Source organism: Leptonychotes weddellii, chromosome 9 (assembly GCF_054177405.1).
Source record: "Leptonychotes weddellii isolate Sample4059 chromosome 9, ASM5417740v2, whole genome shotgun sequence".
Taxonomy (NCBI): domain Eukaryota; kingdom Metazoa; phylum Chordata; class Mammalia; order Carnivora; family Phocidae; genus Leptonychotes; species Leptonychotes weddellii.
Genome location: NC_138377.1, coordinates 24,027,821 through 24,045,818, shown reverse-complemented (window position 1 = coordinate 24,045,818; position 17,998 = coordinate 24,027,821). Strand labels below are relative to the sequence as shown.

Genomic DNA, 17,998 nt, shown 5'->3' with positions numbered 1-17,998 from the left:
GGGGAGCCGATACTGAGTGCCTGCAGCATCTACTCTGTCTTCGCTATTCAGAACTTGTACCTGAAATATTTAAAGAAACTGATTTTAAATGCAAATTAAAGGGCAAATGTTCTCAAAAGGTTCCTGCTTCTGCGTTCCTTTTAGTTCCCACGGTGCACAGCCCCAGCACTGTGACTGTCCCGAGCTTGGAAGCCACAGCCTGTCCCGGGAGTTAGCCTGTGAGATGCCAGATTTCTGAAGTTACCACTGTACTGGTTTGACAGCAGGTGGAACCCTAGCCGTCCGCATGCCAGGAACGTGCCTGGCTTCCTTCTGGTGAGCCCCTCCAGCCTGACAGGCCACGCTCTTGAAGAGACTTCGCGGTGGCTTCAAAAAGGTGGGACCCAAACGCCACCAGACGAGCGTTTCTGTGGGGGCTTGGAGCGTTTCTGGGGTGGATTGAGGAGGTGGGCGCAACTTAGACAATTTTGCATTTTGGACTTGATTGCCACATGTATACAAGGGTGCCCGAGGTCAGTGAGCACTGATGAGGGTAGATCACCCCCTGGGAGCAGGGGTCGGGGAGGGAGGCAGGCAGGGTTGGGAGCTAACCTAGACTGTGGGTGACAGGCATATGGCTTCTGAGCTTAAACACCACCCCCACCTGTTGGGCCTGCAGGGATGCCATGTCTGGGTGAAGGTCTGTCACAGGAACGAAGTGGCTCCAGAGGGCAGAACTTAGAGCTAATTGGGGGGGGGGGGGAGGAGGGGTTCAAGGAAAGGCAGAACTTCAACCTGCCCTGGGCTTGGTGCTAGAAGCTCTCTCTAGGAAACCTCCAGTGGAGGGATTACTAGCCCCATAAGGGCTGGGACACCGGTATTCACGGCCCAGCAGAGGGGCAGATGCTCAGGTGTTTGTCGCACAGATGAGGCCCAGAAGTTCAGAAGCAGCTCCGCCTGCGTGTGGCAGTGGTTGGGAGCAGTCCGGCCTGACTTAGCAAAAGGACAGACTTGTGGACAGGCTCCACCGGGCCCTAGCATTAGGGTCTTTAATGCGAGCCATCATCCATCTCCGGGGTCACTGTGAGGATTATTAGACTAGTGTCCTGTCTCCCCCCTCCCCCCCCAGATACCATGACCCTCCTCTAGGACTTCTCTCTTTCCCACAGATCCCAGGGCCCCCTACATGCCATCCTTTCCTCTCAGCTTCTCTGCGGGGCACAGGCTGACATGCCTTTCACTACCAGCCCTGCTTCCTACCTTCTTAGGGGACTCCAAGCTCACTCTTGAGTAGCATGGGGCTTCTCGGGGGGAGCCTTCCAATCTCTCCCTTCTGGCAGGGCTGCTCTGGTTGCATTCAGGAGGCAAGGACACCATAGGCAATGGCAGGCTTTATTGGGGGGTAGGGGGTATGGGCAAGGCCCAGGGAAAGCAGGCGCAGGCTGTGTTCCCCCCGTGTGCCCTCTGCAGGACTGGTCTCTACCCATAGAGTTAGAGTTGGACCTTCACAGCCAGACTGGAGAAGTGTCGGAGGCGCCCCCTGGTGGTGGTGGAGACACTGGAAGGAAGGAGTTGGGGGCAGAGGTCTGGTGGAAATTTCCTTCTTAGGCGCCACACCCCAGTGACAGGATAAGCCCCGAGGGGAATCAGAGGACCTCCAAACTTGGGGAGGGGATTGTCTTTGGGGTAACTACTTACCCCAGCTCTTCAGGGACCAGAAACATTTTGCTTCTGGCTAAAAGCTTAGGCAATCATTCCAAGTGTTTTGTGAAGTCACAGTGGGCGGTGAATTGAATGGACCCTCAAGACTAAAATGCAAAATGGTAAATAGGACAAATGCCTGAGAAGGGATTGTAATGGGTACAAAGTGTGGTAGTTGCTCCAGCCTGGGGGCCCAGGGGGTAGACTCCCCTTCCCATACGGGTGGGCTAGCTGGGGAAGAGAGCTCTTTATTCTGTTTTCAGAATGACTCTAAGTGCCAGAGCTGTGCCTTCCTCTCCCCTGATGCTTATCCTTATTTCTCTCTCCTGCCTGCCTTTTGTTCTCCAGTCTGAAGTCATAAGACAGGGCATGGTCAGGTTGGGGAGTGGATCATCCTGTCCCCCACCCTCCCACCCCGTGTAGGAATAGCCTGGGAGGGGGAAGAGGCTGAGTTGCACGGCTAAGATGAGCAGGCAGGGCAGCCCTGGTTTGGGTCCACTGGGCCAGTGGACCAGTATCCTGAGATGAGTCTCCAGAGATGTCCCCAGTGGGGCACATGGCCGCTCATGAGTCACGAAACCTTGCCGTTCACTCAGCAGGCGGGCAGGAGCTCAGAGCTCATGCTGCGGAAGGCACCCTGTGGCCTGGCAGGTCTGCGGTCAAGGTACAGGGAGCTGTTGACTGACGGGTGGAGGATGGATGGGCGGAGGGGTCCAAGCTTCCCAGCCGGGTGGGATCTACCCCTCAGCAGAGACCAGAAAGGGTCTCCAGAGCCGGTTGGGGGATGCCCAGCCCCTTCTGGGCAGTAGCGATGGTTACGATGGTGCCCAAGAGTGGCGCTGAGCAACTGCCACCTTTGCCTGAGGGTCACTGATTAGACGGGCCAGCTCTGGGCGGCAGAGGGGAGAGAAGATCCAGACTAGTCCAGCAGCTTCCATGACCCACTCTGCCCCCTCTTACCCCCCCAGTTTGCTCCACTGGGTAGTACTGAAAAAGGGGTGGGCCTTGAGCTTGTAGACACCGCCGCCTCCAGCACCCAGGCGCCGGGCAGGATCAAACTGCAGCAGCTGGGGGAAAAGCCCGGGGGGTTGGCAGGCCTGCCCGGCCCCCACTCCCCAGCCTCCCGGCCCACGGAACTCCCAGTGGTACCTGGGGGACAGGTGGTGTTCAGCCCCCAGCATACACAGATTTGTTCCCATTCCCCCCCCCGGCACCCACCTCAGACGTCCAGCCTGTGGGGCTGCTGTTCACGCCAGAGCTCTGCCCTCCCAGCACCCACCTCGCGCCAAGCAGCGGCCGCCTCTGGACCAGCCGTAGCTCACCTCAGTCAGCAGGGAGGCCGCTGGGCGACTGAGCCACTCGGGCAGCTGGAGCCGGGTGTGGGGCTGGATTCCTGAGGGGTGGCTCTGCGACAGGGCCTGGGAAGACAGGGAGGGGGGCAACCCTGCAGTGTGTGCACGCTCCCGTGGCGGCCGGGATTTACCTTCCCCTGTGTCACGTCCCGTGGGGATGAGGACGACGGTTGTCTTTCGCTTTGAAGCTACTGCATGCCAGGAAGATGCCTGACGTCCCTTATCCGTAATTTCCACGACCACCCTCAAAGTAAGTTCTGGCATCTTCATTTTAAAGGCAAGAAGCAGGCTCGGGAGGTAAAGGGACTTTTATGCTGAGTTCAGGGTTGGAACCCAGGTCCGTCTGGCTCCAGGCCTGCCAGAAGCATCGATCAGGGCAGGCACTCCGGCAGGAGCACCACTGGAGCACAGCGGGGACTTCTGGGGCTCAGGCAGAGCGGCAAGACGCGACCCGGTGGGAGGCCGGGGGCTAGAGAAGTGGTGGGAGGCCAAGAGGAGAGAACCCCGCTCTGGGGGCTGTCGGGGGCTAACAGGGCGCCAGGACAGACGTCAGGCCCCACTTCATCCGCTCCTGTCCTCTCCTGCTCGACTGTAGTCTGGCCTTGCCCTTGCTGCCTGGCCTCACCAGCCCCACATGTGATGCTGAGCTCAGGGAGGGGCACAGAGGGCAGAGGCCGCTGTCCTTCAGCCAAAACCGGAGCTTACAGCCCCGACGGCCGTTGGGGGGGGGGGGGGAAGGAGCAGTGGGGAGCAGCGGCTGGGGGGGATGAGTCAGTGGCCTTCCAGGGAAGAAGGGTTGTGTCAAATTCCACCCTCCCTCCAGACCACGCAGGGTTTCTCCTCCGGAACCCTTCCCTGACTAGCCCAGCTCAACTCCTTTACCTAAGTTGCAGTCTCGCTAGCTATAGCCAGTAGTGGGGCGGGGCTGCTCGGCGTGTCCATGCCCTGGGTGGGAGGGGCTTCCCAAGGCTCTCATGGCCTGCGGGGGCAGCTGCGGGGGAGGGAACGGCCAGGTCTTGGAGAACCAGGTAGCCTCAGCCCCAACCCTGGCTGGTTGGACTAAGCCGAGCCTATCCTACCCTCAGTGACACCCAGCAGGACTCCCCACCCTGTCCCGCTACTCACGGTTCCGGTCAGCATTTCATACAGCAGAGACCCAAAGCTCCACCAGTCACAGGCTTCCGTCAGCTCAGAAATCCCACCCACCTCTGGGGGAATAAGAACACACATGTCCCAGCCTCACCCCAGAGGCCTGGTCTCCACTCTACTCCTCTGACCCAGACACGGCCCCTTCCCACTGTCATTCTTAGCCCACGGCTCAACCCACAGCGGCACCCAAGATCTCAGGCCCCCCGGCCCCTCCTCCGCTCTTGCCTGGGGCACTGTAGAGATTGTCCAAGGCCTCCCTGCAGTAGTGGGGCTCCACCTCTGCCCACTGGCCGAAATACGTGAGCCGGATGTGACCTTCTCAGCCAGTGTGTGCAGGGAGGGAAAAGGGTGGACAAAACTTGTGGTTAGTAGTCCTGGAGGAGGTGGGAGGGGACTCCAGGGCTTCCCCCAACAGGCACTGGGCAGAGCCTCCCTAGGGCCTGGTCCCCTAAAGGCCCAGAAACAACCAGGTTTTCCTAGGAGCCGCCGCCTTGGACTCAGGCTCAGGCTCAACCTTGGCCAACCAGACTCGGCAGAGTCCCGAGTGAAGAGGCCAGGGGGAGAGGCAGGGAGCAGCAGATAACCTCAGAGGTCCCCTGAACTTCGGAGACCTCTCCTTCGCTGGCTGGAGGCTTTGGGGACCCCATGTGAGAGGTGGGGTGGGGTGAGGACAGCCTAATCCCCCCTCCTCCCGGGCCCCGGGCACCTACCTGCCTGGTCCAAGAGCAGGTTGCGGGGATTGAGGTCTCGGCACAGCACCCCCTGCTGGTGCAGCGCCTCCAGGGCGAGCAGGGTCTCAGCCGCCCACTGCTTCACCTGCTCTTCCTTCACCCTCCAGGCGCCCCGGCCAGACCCCGGTCGGGCCCTAGCTGCTACGGGGTGGCTCGGACTTCTGCCTCGGCCACAGGCCCCCAGCACCCGGACAGCCCCCTGATGAACCCAAGGGAGCCCCCAAGAGGGCCTCACGTCCAAGCTCTGGCCAGGTCGCCGCCTGGCTTGGAGGTGCAGGCGGCCACCTGGGGACTTAAGAAGGTCCAAAGGGCAGGAAGCATGGGTCCTGGCGGAGGGGTCACCTTCAGCCTCTCTCTGGGGAGTGATGGGTGGGGCCTCCCTGGCTGGGGGAAGGCTCTGAGAAGTCTGTGGAAGCTCCCGAAGGATTCTGTCTGGCAGGCAGGTGGGTCCCAGGGGGAGCAGTGCTGGGGTCTGGAGGCCGAGGGGTGAGTTGAGCGGAGCCTTCATCCTCTCGGGGCTGGAGCCAGACCTGCCCCCAGACTGTTGGGGCTGCTCCTGGGAGAGCAGGTGGGACCAGAGCGTGCCCCCTGGGCCATGCAGAGGCACAGTGAGCATGGGGACAGGGGAGAAGAAGAGTGTGGACACCACGTCCCCAACTCTTGCCTCCCCTCCACCCAGCATGAGCCCCCTCTCTTCCACATCTCACCTGTGCCCCCTCCCTCCTCAGCCCGGAATGCCCTCTGCTCTCCCTTTGACCCACCCAGAGGGGACCCGGCCTCACAAGCTGGCGCAAAAAGGTGCTTAACGCCAAGGGAGTTGTAAATTATTGTTCCTGCCCGTGGTTTGGGTGGTAGGTTCACCCGTGCTCAATAGAATTTTTTACTTTTTAGGGAGAACAGTATAATGAAATTTAAGCAAGTAAAATAAAAGAAGGCCAGGCATGGACCTGCAATGACTCTATGTCATGACCCAAGGATGTGTCCCTCATTAAAAAAAAAAAAAATCACTGTAATAGGGTGATGGATAAATATGTGCTCCACGGCCCTGCGGCTGTCCTCACAGCCTCAGGCACCACCATCCCCTGTGGCCACTCCAAAGAATGGGCACAGACCAGAAGAATGAAAAGAGCCCAAACTGGAGGAAATGGTGACAACGGGGACATCTGCATCAATGCCCTCTCATGGCCCAGGATGTGACCCTCCTCCTCCAGATGTCCCCTGCCCCCCGCCTGGCGCCACCCAGAGGCCTGCCCCAGCCCGATCTGCCATCCTCCCCCCACCCTCCCCAGGAAACCTGGGTCCCCTGCTCAGCGCTGCGCGTCTGGTGCAAGTGACGCCCCCCTCGTGCTTGGCATTTTAAGGGGATGAAAAAGGACATGCCAGAGGCCTGAGGAGCTGGCGGGGACCCCCGAGGCCCCCTCACCTTGCACGTGCTCCAGCTGCAGGAAGATGGAATCCTCACTCACGAAGTAGCGAAGCAGCTTCGTCATGTAGGGGACGCCGTGCGGGATGATGGTCAGTCGCTCCCGGTTCGCCACGTGACACCTGGACAGGCTCTGGGGGGAGGACAGGCAGGTCAGTGGGGCACAGACCAGACGGTGCCCTGCGAGGGGATGTCCTAGCCTGGCTTTAGGGGCAAACATGATAGGGGTTAGGACCCACCCCAAAGAGCAACTGCCTCCCCCAGTTCCTGACCTGGCCCTCACCCCTGCTCCCACCACAGAATCCAGGCCCTCACCCCTCTGAAACAAGGATGAGGCAGTGTGTGTGTCTGGGAGGCGGGGGACATGCTCAGGGGCAGAACAAGCAGCTTTTAGATTTGGAGGGAGCCTGGGCTTCAGGTACAGATTCTGGGTGGGAGGTTCCCCAGAGGGCAGGGGTTCCAAGAGTGGTGGGAAAGCTCCAGGGGGGGATGCAGGGTGGCAGGGGACTAAGTGGCACCTGCCTTTACCACGAAGGTCCCTCCGGTCGCTGGGTCCTGGACCAGCTGCACCTGCCAAGGTCCAGGAGGCACCAGTCAAGGCACAGGCTAGTTCCTGGGGCTCCAGAGTCCGAGCCCCAGCTCCCCAGGTTCCTCTCTCCAGGGCAGGCTGTAGTGGTGCAGTGTGTGCCCCTGGCCCCGCAACGAGCTGACATCAATCCTGTCCTCACCCCCCCCTTCGTTAGACCTGCAGTTTTCACTCCGGTGCCAGCCCTCAGGTCAGGCTGGGATCCCTAATCTGTCTCCAGTGCTCTCTGGGCTCACCCTTAGGGAGCCCGATCACTGTGTCTACTTTCCCGTCTCCCCACTCGGCTATGAGCAATATGAGGGCAGGGACTCCCCTGTCAGCTCTCTTCCCAGAGTCCCGCACGGTGCAGGGATGTCAGAGATGCTTCATCCGCGCGTGGCGCGTGGTCCCTTCTGCGGGGTTCGAGGGTGTCCTGGCTGGGCGGGACCTCAGAGCCAGTCACCGCCTCTGATCTCTTATTTTACAGGTGAAGCAGCTGAGGCTTTGAGAGTGCAGCCCAAGGTCACCCATGGGCCGAGCCGTGCCCAGGAACACACCGGCTTGGCGTGCTCCTTTGGGTCCCTGCCACTGCCTGCCCCTCCCCTTTTTTAAATAGTCTTCCTCTCTGGAGGCGTCTTTGGAGAACAGCCCCCTTCTCCCGTTGCTTTTGGTCCAAGGCAGCAACATGCCAATTGCTGGGTCAGGGCCTTGTTTGGAGTTGGGCCCTTGACTCATCTCTGTGGTGGGCAGGGGTGGACCCCAGCCACAGGAGAGAGCAGGAGCGTGTTGGGGCAGGAAAGCAGAAGATTTGGCCAGGTGAGGGTGGGGGCAAGACCAGCACCCTGATGTCGTGACTCCTTGGCTGTCTGCCTGCCCTGCAGACACTCCCCTTGGTGGCAGGTGGGCACCCCCCCCTACCCAGCCAGGCCACAAGGCAGTGGCAAAGCCTGCATCCAAGGATCGGGGTGGGAAAGGGGCACTGGGTTTAAATCTTGGGCAAGTGAATTGATTTTCTCATCTACCAAACAGGAATTACAAATGCCCACCTTCCCTCATTACTGGTTTGTTGAAGCCATAAATAGAAAGGCCCTTTATGGGCACCTGGGTGGCTCAGCTCGGGTCAGGATCTCAGGGTCCTGGGATGGAGCCCCACATCGGGCTCCATGCTCCGCAGGGAGCCTGCTTCTCCCTCTCCCTCTGCCCCTCCCCCACTTGTTCTCTTTCTAATAAATAAAATCTTTTTTAAAAAAGGCCCGGGCGCCTGGGTGGCTCAGTTGGTTAAGCAACTGCCTTTGGCTCAGCTCATGATCCTGGAGTCCCGGGATCGAGTCCCTGCCCAGCGGGGAGTCTGCTTCTCCCTCTGACCCTCCCCCCACATACTCTCTCTCATTCTCTCTCTCTCTCAAATAAATAAATAAAATCTTTAAAAAAAATAAAAATAAAAAATACATTTAAAAAGGCCCTTTGTTTCTATAAAGGCCAGGAGAACGCCAGTTGCCACACTGGCCGCATCACACTGCCTCTCTGGACCTTGTTCAACTGCAAAATGGGGTGACGGTAGTACCTGCTTTAGGTCAGGAGGACGACTCCATTCCAGCAGACACGTCTACCGGCCGCCTGCGCCTGCCTCGCCACATGCCCTCCCCCGATAATCTGCACTGACTGTCCCTGACGTTGTCGTAGGGAAGCCCCATGCTGGCTAAGAGCACTTATTCTGTGCTAAATGCTTTATACAGATTACTTAATTTTAGCCCCACAGCCCTACCAGGTGAGTGTTATGAATGACCCCTTTTATTGATGAAGAAGCTGAGGTTCAGAGAGGTTATGTTACCTATAGTCCCACTGCCAAAAAGCGGTAGAGGCGGGATTTGAAGCCAGGCAGGGATGACCCCAGAGCCCTGGAGACCTAACTGCAAGGGGGGCACAGCCAGGTGACCATGGCACCTGCCCTCCCTTCGGTCTCAGCTCCCCGTCAGTGCCCTTCCGGAGGCAGCAGTGATGCCTGCCTTCTGACCGCCAGAGGTCTCTCCTCCAACAGCCAGAGATGGAACCCAGCCCGACCCCAGCTCCTTGACCAAATTTGTGCAATGTTTGAAAAAGCAAGACCGAAAACTCTGGGGTCATTTAGGAGAATCGAGTTTCCCACAAATACTGACACCCTGGATAATTCCCCACTGTCCCTTGCCAACTGGGATTCCCTACCACCTTGTCCTGGCTAAGGTCCTCTCAGAGAGTCCAAAACACCAGCGGTGAAGGCTCCGGAAGCCAGATTTAAAACTTGATCAGTACGCTGGAACAAGTGTGTTTAAATATATATATATATTTATGTATTTTTTAATACACACTCGCGCACGCACACATCTACCTATCTAGAAAGAAATAGACCAAAACACTAATAGCAATTATCTTGGAGCTAGGTAGGATGGTGGGGAATATATATATGGTTTTAAACTCCTTTCTCTTTCATATCTCAAGAGCAGAGGGGGCATTTTCCCCTTAAAGTAAGCAAACAAAAAAATCCCCCTCCTCTTTCGCTCAGTGCTATGGGGGACAGAACACTAGCTAGTCACTTGACCTTATGAACCCCTGTTTCATTCTCTGTAAGACAATTATTAAAATGCAGCACTGTCCAAGGGCGCCTGGGTGACTCAGTCGGTTAAACGTCTGCCTTCGGCTCAGGACATCCCAGGGTCCTGGGATCGAGCCCCACATAGGGTTCCCTGCTCAGCAGGAAGACTGCTTCTCCCTCTCCCGCTCCTGCTCCCCCTGCTTGTGCTCTCTCTGTCAAATAAATAAATATAATCTTAAAAAAAAATGCAGCTCTGTCCAAGGCGCCTAGATGGCTCAGTTGGTTGAGCATCCGACTCTTGATTTTGGCTCAGGTCATGATCTCAGGGTCGGGAGATAGAGCCCCGTACCGGGCTCTGTGCTCAGCTCGGTGTCTGCTTGGGTCCCTCCTCCCAACCCTGCACTCTCTCTCTCTCTCAAATAAATAAATCTTAAAAAAAATAAAATAAAGTGCAGCACTGTTCATTGGAACATGAAATATGTGTCTGCACTGTCCAATACAGAAGCCATTAACCATACGAAAAGCCAACAAGTCCTTGAAACATGGTTGGGTAAATGAGAAGCAGAATATTTAATTTTAACTAATTTTAACTTCGATAGTCTTATGTGGCTAATGACTAGTGGATGGGGCTGCACAGCCTAGTGCTTTTTTCCCAGGGCAACTGAGAGGGTTTAATGCAACAGTTTCGCAAATGAGAATGTGCCTTACTCATGTCAGGTGAATGTTGCCATTTGGAAGGTAGAAGGTAGTTCTGGGTGTCCCTACTTCACCTTTTCATAAAGGGAATTTTTTTTTTTTTTTTTAAAGATACCCCCTGAGATCTTGGGACACGGAACAATGAAAGCTTCGGTGAAACACATTAACACTTTCTTTAAAAATGCCCAAAGTATCAAAACCCCAGGAGGACTCTCTCATGGAGCAACCAAATCCAAAAGTTCCAAACAGATTCTCCAACTCCAAGGCCCACAGGGGCCTGGGATGTGAACCAAGGGGGCAGGGCAGGGACAGGAACAAACCAGAGGACTGGTGTCCCATTAAAACCGGCACCCCCCCACCCCGACTCCTTGCTGCCACGTGAGGATGTGAGCCAGCATTTCCAGATCTTCCAATTTTGCAGGAGAAGCAGGAAATCTGGACTTCTATATGAAACCTGCCAATTTTTAAATGTTGGTAAGTAATGGTAATTTTAAAAAACACCCGTGTGTTCGAGCCAAAAAAACAAGAAGTAACTTGGATGGCCTTCTTTTTCTTCCCCATCTCTGGCTCCTACATGAGGCTCAGCAAACATGTGGTGATATCTCTCAGGCCCCCCATGCTCCCTGAGAACAAACCCCTGGGTATTCTAGCCAGAGACCTATCTAGTCCCTGATCTCCCCGCCACCTCGCAGTTTCCAGTAACCCCCTCCCCCTGCCAGTACCTCCTTAGCCCCTAGGGATCCCTTTCCCAGCCCAGTTCACCTAACAAGTGGGCATCTCCGGGGGCACTCCAGGCTTCTTGAGCAGACCCTTGGCCCCTCCCTGGCCCCAGGACTGCTGGCCAGGCACCGCTCTCCCGCCAGAATCTGCCTGGGCAGGGCTGCGGAATGGAGCGCCTGGCTGCAGGGACCTGGGCCCAGGGGCCCTAACATCTCTCCTAATTTGGGGACGATGATGTTCCCGACTTGGAAATGACACAGGAAAGGGAAGCAGGATCTCAGGAGGGAGGTGGAGTAGGTAAACTGGATGCCCAAGAGAGGGTAAAAAAGGAATGAAAGAATCTCAAAACAGAATGGTTGGGCTTGGCCTTATTTTGTGCTTCCCATATGCACAGGCCTCAGAATCCTGGATTCTGAAATTGCTTTGCATATGCCGCGTGTCCTGGGGTCAAACAAATTCGGGAAATTCTATCACAGACCTCCTTCTCGGAAACTCATGGTATACATTTGCATCCCCAAAGCTCTGCAAACTCCTATAATTAAAAAAACAAAGTCATGTCACTCTAACTCCCTGTAATCCACACTGGTTGGACCTGGAACCCCCCCTCTCCACACCACCTACGGTTCAGCGGGATCCCACGTGAGGAAAAGGTGGTGGCAGTCCCCTCCGGGCCGGTCTGTGGGAGCCGCTGTCCTTGGCTGGGGCCGCACAGACGAGTGCGGTTGGAGGGAAGGCAGATGGAAGCTGGCCGGGCCTTGGCTGACAGACTGGGGCCTGTTCCAGGGACCTGGGGAAGCAGCTGGAGCGCGGCTGGGGGACGGGAAGCCTGCACGCCTCCCCGCCCCCCTTGTCACTAGCATTTAGGGCCATCAAACGCATATCAAATGTTTCAGCGTGTGCCAGGCCTTTCCCAAAAGTTATTTCATTTTAGTTCCCACATGCCCCCGTGGGGGGGAGGATTCTTATCCCGCTCACAGATGAGGAAACCAACGGGGAGGTGAAGGGGTTTGCTGTGGCCACACTGCGTGCAGCAGGCGTCCTCTGTGAGCCACGGGCCCAGCAAAATCCCCCGATGAGTGTTTAAATTACAGATGCCAGGGCTCAACGCTGGAAATTCTGCCTCCACGGGCCTGGGGTGGGGCCCAGGAATCCCTATTTAGGAAGCTCCCCAGGTGATTCTGATGAACAGCCAATTTGAGAAAGACCCACGTTAACAACTACTCAGGTGTGGCCTGGGCTGGGGCAGAGGGCAACCGAATATTGGCTCAGATCTCATTTGACTCAACTGTCTGTCCTCCTGGATCCCCCACTCTGAGGAGTGTCCCGTACAAGTTGGGATGTCGGCTCCTATCTCCCTTCCTGCCCCACATTAAGAGAAAAGGCCTTAGACGGCGTCAGGATGGGGGGGAGGGCAGGAGGGGATGGGCAGAGCTGCTGAGGCCCCTCTGGGGGCCGGGACCCTCAGCAGGACAGGCTTCTGGAGAGGAGTGTACACTTGCACCAAACGAACTCCTCGGCAGGACTTGGAGACAGCCCTGGGGTGCAGAGGGAGGGTGGGTGGGGGCCTGTGGGAAGCGGGAGAGGGAGTGAGCAGGGCCATGTGCGCTGGCCGGGAGCCCTGGGCATTGCTTCTCCGGCTTCTGTCTTGAGCCTCTAAGGGAGTGGCTGTCTGTCTGAGCTCCAGGCTATGGAAAAGGGACCATTTGCCTCTTCTGTTCCCCTTTTCCTCTCCAGGACCTGACTGATGTGTGCTGGGCTGGGAGAAGGGTGGGGAGCCAATGGACACAGCTACTCTCCTCCCCTGGGGCCCTCCGACCCCTTTCCAGCCCCTTCTCCTCCCCCACCACCCCCATCTGCCTGCCCCATCTCCTTCAGCACCAAAACCGTGGCTGTCAGCTCACTCACCTTCTCGATGACCCCAACAACCTTGCAGCCCCTCAGCTGCTCCAGGGCAGAGCTCAGTGTGCGGATGGGCCGGAGCCTCAGGCTGCTGAAACCCTGCAGAGGTGGGAGACAGAACCCACAGACTCAGGGCCCAGCCCTCCTCAGGCACTGCCTTCTCACCGGGCCCTCCCCAGCTGCCAAAAGAGCAGTGGGCACTAGGGGCAGAACTGGGGTCCACGGAGCACCCACCTCACAGGGAGCAGACAAGCTGGCCCTGACTGGCAGGGCCCCCCCTCGGTCCCAGGTGACCACACTGCCCTCTACACTCGGCGCCCCCCACCAGCCCTCCTCCAAGGCCCAGGGGAGTCCTCAGGCTTCAGATCCCCTGTCTTGAAAGCCCCACCCATAGGAGGCAGGTGCTCCCAGGGGTGGGGAAATAACCCAGGGACATGAGGGTCTCAGGGAACATGCCTGGAAGACCCAGGCATGTGGCTCGGGCACCTGCTTTGGGGAAAAGCAGCCTAATAAGATGCAGAAGAGAAAATACATTTCCAGCACTGTGGTGTATTTATCGAAAAACTCCGAGTATAAGTGGACCCACGCAGTTCAAACCCGTTCAAGGGTCAACTGTGCTCACCCAAACTTCAACCCATTCAAATTTCAACAGACGTGGGAAACTTGGAGTGTGTACACATGGAGCTTGCGTATGAGCCGTGCATGAGAGTCTGGAGGTGCGTGTGTGTTTTACCCTGTGCGGGGGTGAGACTGGCCTGGAGACGATGTGCTAAGGGTTCGGAGATGAAGGAACTAGTTGGGTGTGGGAGACGGAGGGAGCCAGCAGAATGGCAGGGAGACAGCCCTGTCCCTGGCACGCACACAGCCCAGGACAGGAGGTGACAGCCCTCTGGCCCGTGGGGGGCAGGGGACCTCGCTCTCTCCTCCCCACCCCAGAGCCCTCAGGCCTTTGGGGAGCGGTCTCCTCACCGTGCCGGGGCCGGCCCCACCGCCCAGGGTCTTCTGCAGGTGGCAGGTGAAGATCTCCTCGGCCCGCCGCAGGTACTTGGTAATTTTCAGCTTCACAGCCTCGCATCGCTCCTTGTTGGGGTCGACTGTGGGGTCAGGGAGTCACCAGGACCCACCCTGGCCCCGCGGGGGGGCTGGGGCTCCGGCGCCCGCTGCCCGCCCTCTGCCCTCTGCAGGAGAGAGCGCCTGCTTCTGAGGCTGGTGTGCAGACAGTGCCCTGCCCGCCCCCGTCCCCCCTCCCCACCCAGCCTTCCTCTGGGCTGGAGACCGGCAGGTGCGGCCGCAGAAGGAAGATGGGGGGAGAGGCTGGGAACGGTGGTCACAGGTGGCACCCCCCCACCTCACTGGCTGCCATCACACCCCGGGAAGGAAGAGAGGGGGATTCCGGGGTCTGTTTTCAGAGCAGGAGACAGAAGCTCCCAGAGAACAGCCCTCTGCCTTCTCTGAGACCCAGTGTGAAAAGGCCGGAGTGGGGACCAGGATTGGAAGAGGAACAGATTCACTGGGCAGTCGGAAGCCCCGGCGTTGGCGGGGCTCCGTGGCGGGGGTGGGGGAGTGAGGGGGGAGGAAGTGTGAAGCAGGGCCCGACTCCTACCCCCCCACCGCCCTCAGGGGTCTCCACCTGGCCTCTCCCCTGCAGGCACAATGCCCCACTTTGCCCTAAACAGGCTGCTCTCTCTCTCTCTCTCTCACCAGATGGCCCTTCATTTTGACTTCTAGAAAATACCCTATGCTGGCCTAGCCTGGCGTCCCTTTCCCTCTTTTCTCCCCTCATTTCTTCCTCATTGCTCTTCCCACCAGAGAGGGAATTATCCAACATTAAAGTCATCAGTCTCCCCCCTGGTGATGCAAGCCCCCAGGACAGGAGCCCCGCTCGCTCCAGGGACGTACGGGGTCAGCGCCCAGCCTCTGGATCCCCAACTGTTCAAGCCTCAGCTCTGCCACTGAGAGCTATGGAAACTTAAGCAAGTAATTTAACTGCCTGGTGCCTCGGTTTTCACATCTGGAAAATAGGAATAAAAATAGTTCCTATATACGACATCAACAACGTATGTAATCATTTCCATTACTGTGAGGTTCAAATGAGTTAATACAGGTAAAGCCCTTAGACCAGGGTCCGGCATACAGGAACCACTCACACAGGCCTTGGTGCCCTTGCCACAGGCCTGCGGGGCCAGCCTAGACGCCTGCTCACTCAGCACAGACGGACAGAGGATGGGGGGGGAGCCCCAAGCCCGCCCTGCCCCAGCAGCTCCCGCCCCTGGCCCCCCGGACCTCACCGTGCACACCCCGCAGCAGCAGGTCCACGCCGTTCTGGTAGTGGTTGAAGGCTGCCTCGTAGTCCTCACTGACATCGCGCTCCAGGGCCAGCCGGATCTGCGTGGCTGCATCCACCAGGTAGTCGCGCTTGGTCACGTCAGGGGCCCCGGGGGCCACCAGGTTGCGAATCTGCTCCAGGTACACGCGGGCCTGGGACCGTGCTCGGGAGCAAGGCTCAGGCTCCAGGCCAGGGCCCGGGGGACACTCGCAGGCCACCAGGCTCATGGCTGCTTGCCCTGTGGCGGTGACCTGAAATCAACAGACGCCCTGGGGAGGCCCCGGCGGCGAACAACAGCCCATCAGTACCCTGGCTTCCTCCGCTGAAAACTGGGAGACTAATATTCACCTCCAAGGGCTGGAGGGATCAGAGCTAGTGCGGGTAACATCCCTCTACGGGGCCAGACCTTTTCTAAATGGTGATAATAGAATAATAACACGCTCAGGGCTCTTCCTTTCAATTCAAATTCACATCAACAGGTATTTCTTGAGCACTGGAGAGAGCTGAGGACATCTGTGATGCAGAACTGCCTTCCTGGGGTCTCACAAACTAGTGTCTAGCACATGTAAACATATGTTGGCCACACACCGAGGCTGTTCCTCACACTGTTCCCTCCATCCTGCCTATTCTCCTGGTCATACTCCTCCTACAGGAATCTCATTTATCCTTCAGGGTTCAGCTCAGTGGCACCTCCCTGAACAGGAGAGATTGCCCCCACCTTATTTAATTCCCTTTGGTGCCGAGGTCAGCAAGTGAGGACCGCCCCCCCAACCCCACCCGACCTGAGCCTGGCAGAGAGTTAGGCACAAGGCCTGGCCTTAAACCTGTGGGCAAATGAAATGACCGAGTGACAGATTCTGGATCGACGTAGGAGAAGGAGGGCAGAGCCAACCCGGCCCCAGGGAGGCAGCGGCACTCTCCTGGCTCCGTCTGAGTAAGCCAGGGGGCCACGTGGCCTCCAAGGACCTAGCAGCAGCTGCTCCCTGAGCAGTGTGTGACAAAAGTGGTCAAGGGGATAAGAGCAGTGGCTTCAGGAAAGGAAAGGGCTCTGGAGAGGTTCACAGAGCGGCCCCTACACCTCCGCCCCCAGCCTCAGTGGCACCTGTGTTCTCGCAGGCCCCGCTGAGAAGGGCAGGGCCTGAACTTCCAAGACTAGGTCACCTCTGCCTCTGTGGAGAGAGGGAATAGATAGAACAGGATGGGGAGTGGGGCGGGGGGGGAAACCGACATCCCCCAGGCCAGCGGGAAGCTGAACTCCGGCCAGGATGCGGCCAGGGGGTGGAGGGAAGGAGAGAGGGAAGCCGCACCCTCCTTGCTCCGCCCAGCCACCCGGGACCCGCAGCTCGGAGGCCTGTGCTGGGGCGGGCGGGCGCCAAGGCCGAGCGGCTGGGCTGCTCGAGTCAGGCCCGGGCCACCTCGCCGAGTTGGGTCCCCCGGGGCAGGACTGCGGGGCCGCGCCTGGACCCGGGAAGCGGAGCGCCCAGCCCGCGAGTCCCGGCGCGGTGGGACCGAGGGAAGCTGGGGGAGTGAGAGGAGGGGCCGCCCTCGCCTGGAGGACCGGGGCCCGGAGGAGGAGCCGGGCAAACCCCGTACCTGCCCGAGCCAGGAGCTCGGTCCGCGCGGTCGGACCTACTCCTGCCGCCACCGCCCCTCGCGCGGGAGGCCGTGCACCACCCCGCAGCCTTGCGCCCTCCAGCCAGGTGCAGGGGCCTGGCCGGGTGCAGCCTGGCCATTGGCTGCGGATGAGCTCATCCTCCAGCGTTAGAATAAACCGCCAATCAGCACCCGGCTCCGTTTCTGACGGCCCTTAAAGCCCCAGCATCCGCAAAGCCGGACTCTGGGAGAGGGAGTGAAGGGGGAAGGGGGGCGGTCCATAATCACCTAGGGCTGCGGGAGAGCCTGCTTCCGCAATCGAAGCCAACTAGGGGCGCAGGGATGGCTCAGTCGGTTGAGCTGGGACTCTTGGTTTCAGCTCAGGTCATGCTCTCAGGGTCCCGATCCAGCTCTGGGAGGGCTCCATGCTCAGCGAGGAGTCTGCTTGAGATTCTGTCTCTCCCTCTCCCTCTGCGCCTCCCCCTGCTCGCACTGGGGCACTCTCTGTCTCTCTCTCTAAAAATAATTTAAAAAAAAAAAGAAATCTAGGTCGACTAGAAAACATGCATGCCACTTCTGGGACTTTTCTCATTCATTATTTCATTCGTTCGTTCAACTATTTAATATTTCTGTACTGAGACACGACTATGCAAGAGGAACGAGATGCTGAGACACAGCGCTGGAACAGACAGCCTCTGCTCACGTCTTCGGGGGTTTACAGTCTAGGGAGGGATCTAGGGATTAAAGAACTAAAGAATACAGTTGATGGTTCATTCCGGTTGTGATCAGAGCTGCATCAGAGAAGCACCACAGGGCCTATGAGACTTACAACAAGGGGAATGACCTGGTCTGGGGGTCAGAAGGCTTTCTGGAGGAAGTGATATCTGAACTGGGCATACAGACCTCACTTTCTCCGCCTCCCCCCCCACCCCCCCGCAGTGCTGCACTCATACTCTCCTTAGTGCACTGTCTCTCCCCTAGATATCTTATCATCCAGGTCCCCTTTCCTGAACCCCAACACCTCCTCCTCTATCCTCATTCCCAGTCAGAGACATGCTTCCTCCTTCCCTTGAAAACACGGGAGCTCTCTTCTTCTGTTTGCTCTCTGCCCACCAGCCAGGTCTGCACCCACATACTGCCTCCCCTTACCACAGATGACCTGTCTGTGCCCCATCAAAGGCCAGCCTTCCACTTGGGATCAGCCCCGTCCTATCACCTACTCAAGGAACCATTCCAGCAATTCTCCCCTCTCTGTCCTGCATCATTAATTTTTGGCTCCCACCAGATCATTCTCA

General features: G+C 58.1%; 1 protein-coding gene across 9 annotated transcripts; it reads right to left on the bottom strand.

Annotated features, from left to right (window-relative positions):
- Nucleotides 1-1,357: 1,357 nt before the first annotated feature.
- On the bottom strand, nucleotides 1,358-16,822 carry RPS6KL1 (ribosomal protein S6 kinase like 1). 9 transcript variants are annotated; one of them, XM_081830197.1, is made up of 13 exons: nucleotides 15,459-16,621; nucleotides 15,073-15,348; nucleotides 13,754-13,878; nucleotides 12,791-12,883; nucleotides 6,858-6,905; nucleotides 6,336-6,468; nucleotides 4,892-5,500; nucleotides 4,407-4,496; nucleotides 4,158-4,240; nucleotides 3,003-3,098; nucleotides 2,641-2,747; nucleotides 1,678-1,787; nucleotides 1,358-1,537 (listed from the first exon to the last, which is right to left on the bottom strand). In XM_081830197.1, exons 1-12 carry the CDS (start codon nucleotides 15,496-15,498, stop codon nucleotides 1,715-1,717), a joined length of 1,773 nt encoding a protein of 590 aa, XP_081686323.1. In that variant the 5' UTR covers nucleotides 15,499-16,621; the 3' UTR covers nucleotides 1,358-1,537; nucleotides 1,678-1,714. The 9 variants fall into 9 exon arrangements, 8 of the variants coding, with proteins under 8 accessions (XP_081686323.1, XP_030897617.1, XP_030897620.1 ...); XR_014148347.1 differs by having other exon boundaries at nucleotides 1,358-1,787; nucleotides 1,901-2,747; XM_031041757.2 differs by lacking the exon at nucleotides 15,459-16,621 and adding an exon at nucleotides 16,704-16,822 and having other exon boundaries at nucleotides 1,358-1,787; nucleotides 15,073-15,361.
- Nucleotides 16,823-17,998: the final 1,176 nt, after the last annotated feature.

Coding starts and splice junctions, on each gene's coding strand:
- RPS6KL1 (XM_081830197.1), bottom strand. CDS start 15,498: ATGTTACCCGCACTAGCTCTGATCCCTCCAGCCCTTGGAG. Junction 13,879..15,072: donor GCTGCTGCGGGGTGTGCACG/GTGAGGTCCGGG, acceptor CTGACCCCACAG/TCGACCCCAACAAGGAGCGA. Junction 6,906..12,790: donor TTGTTGGGGTCATCGAGAAG/GTGAGTGAGCTG, acceptor GGACCTTGGCAG/GTGCAGCTGGTCCAGGACCC.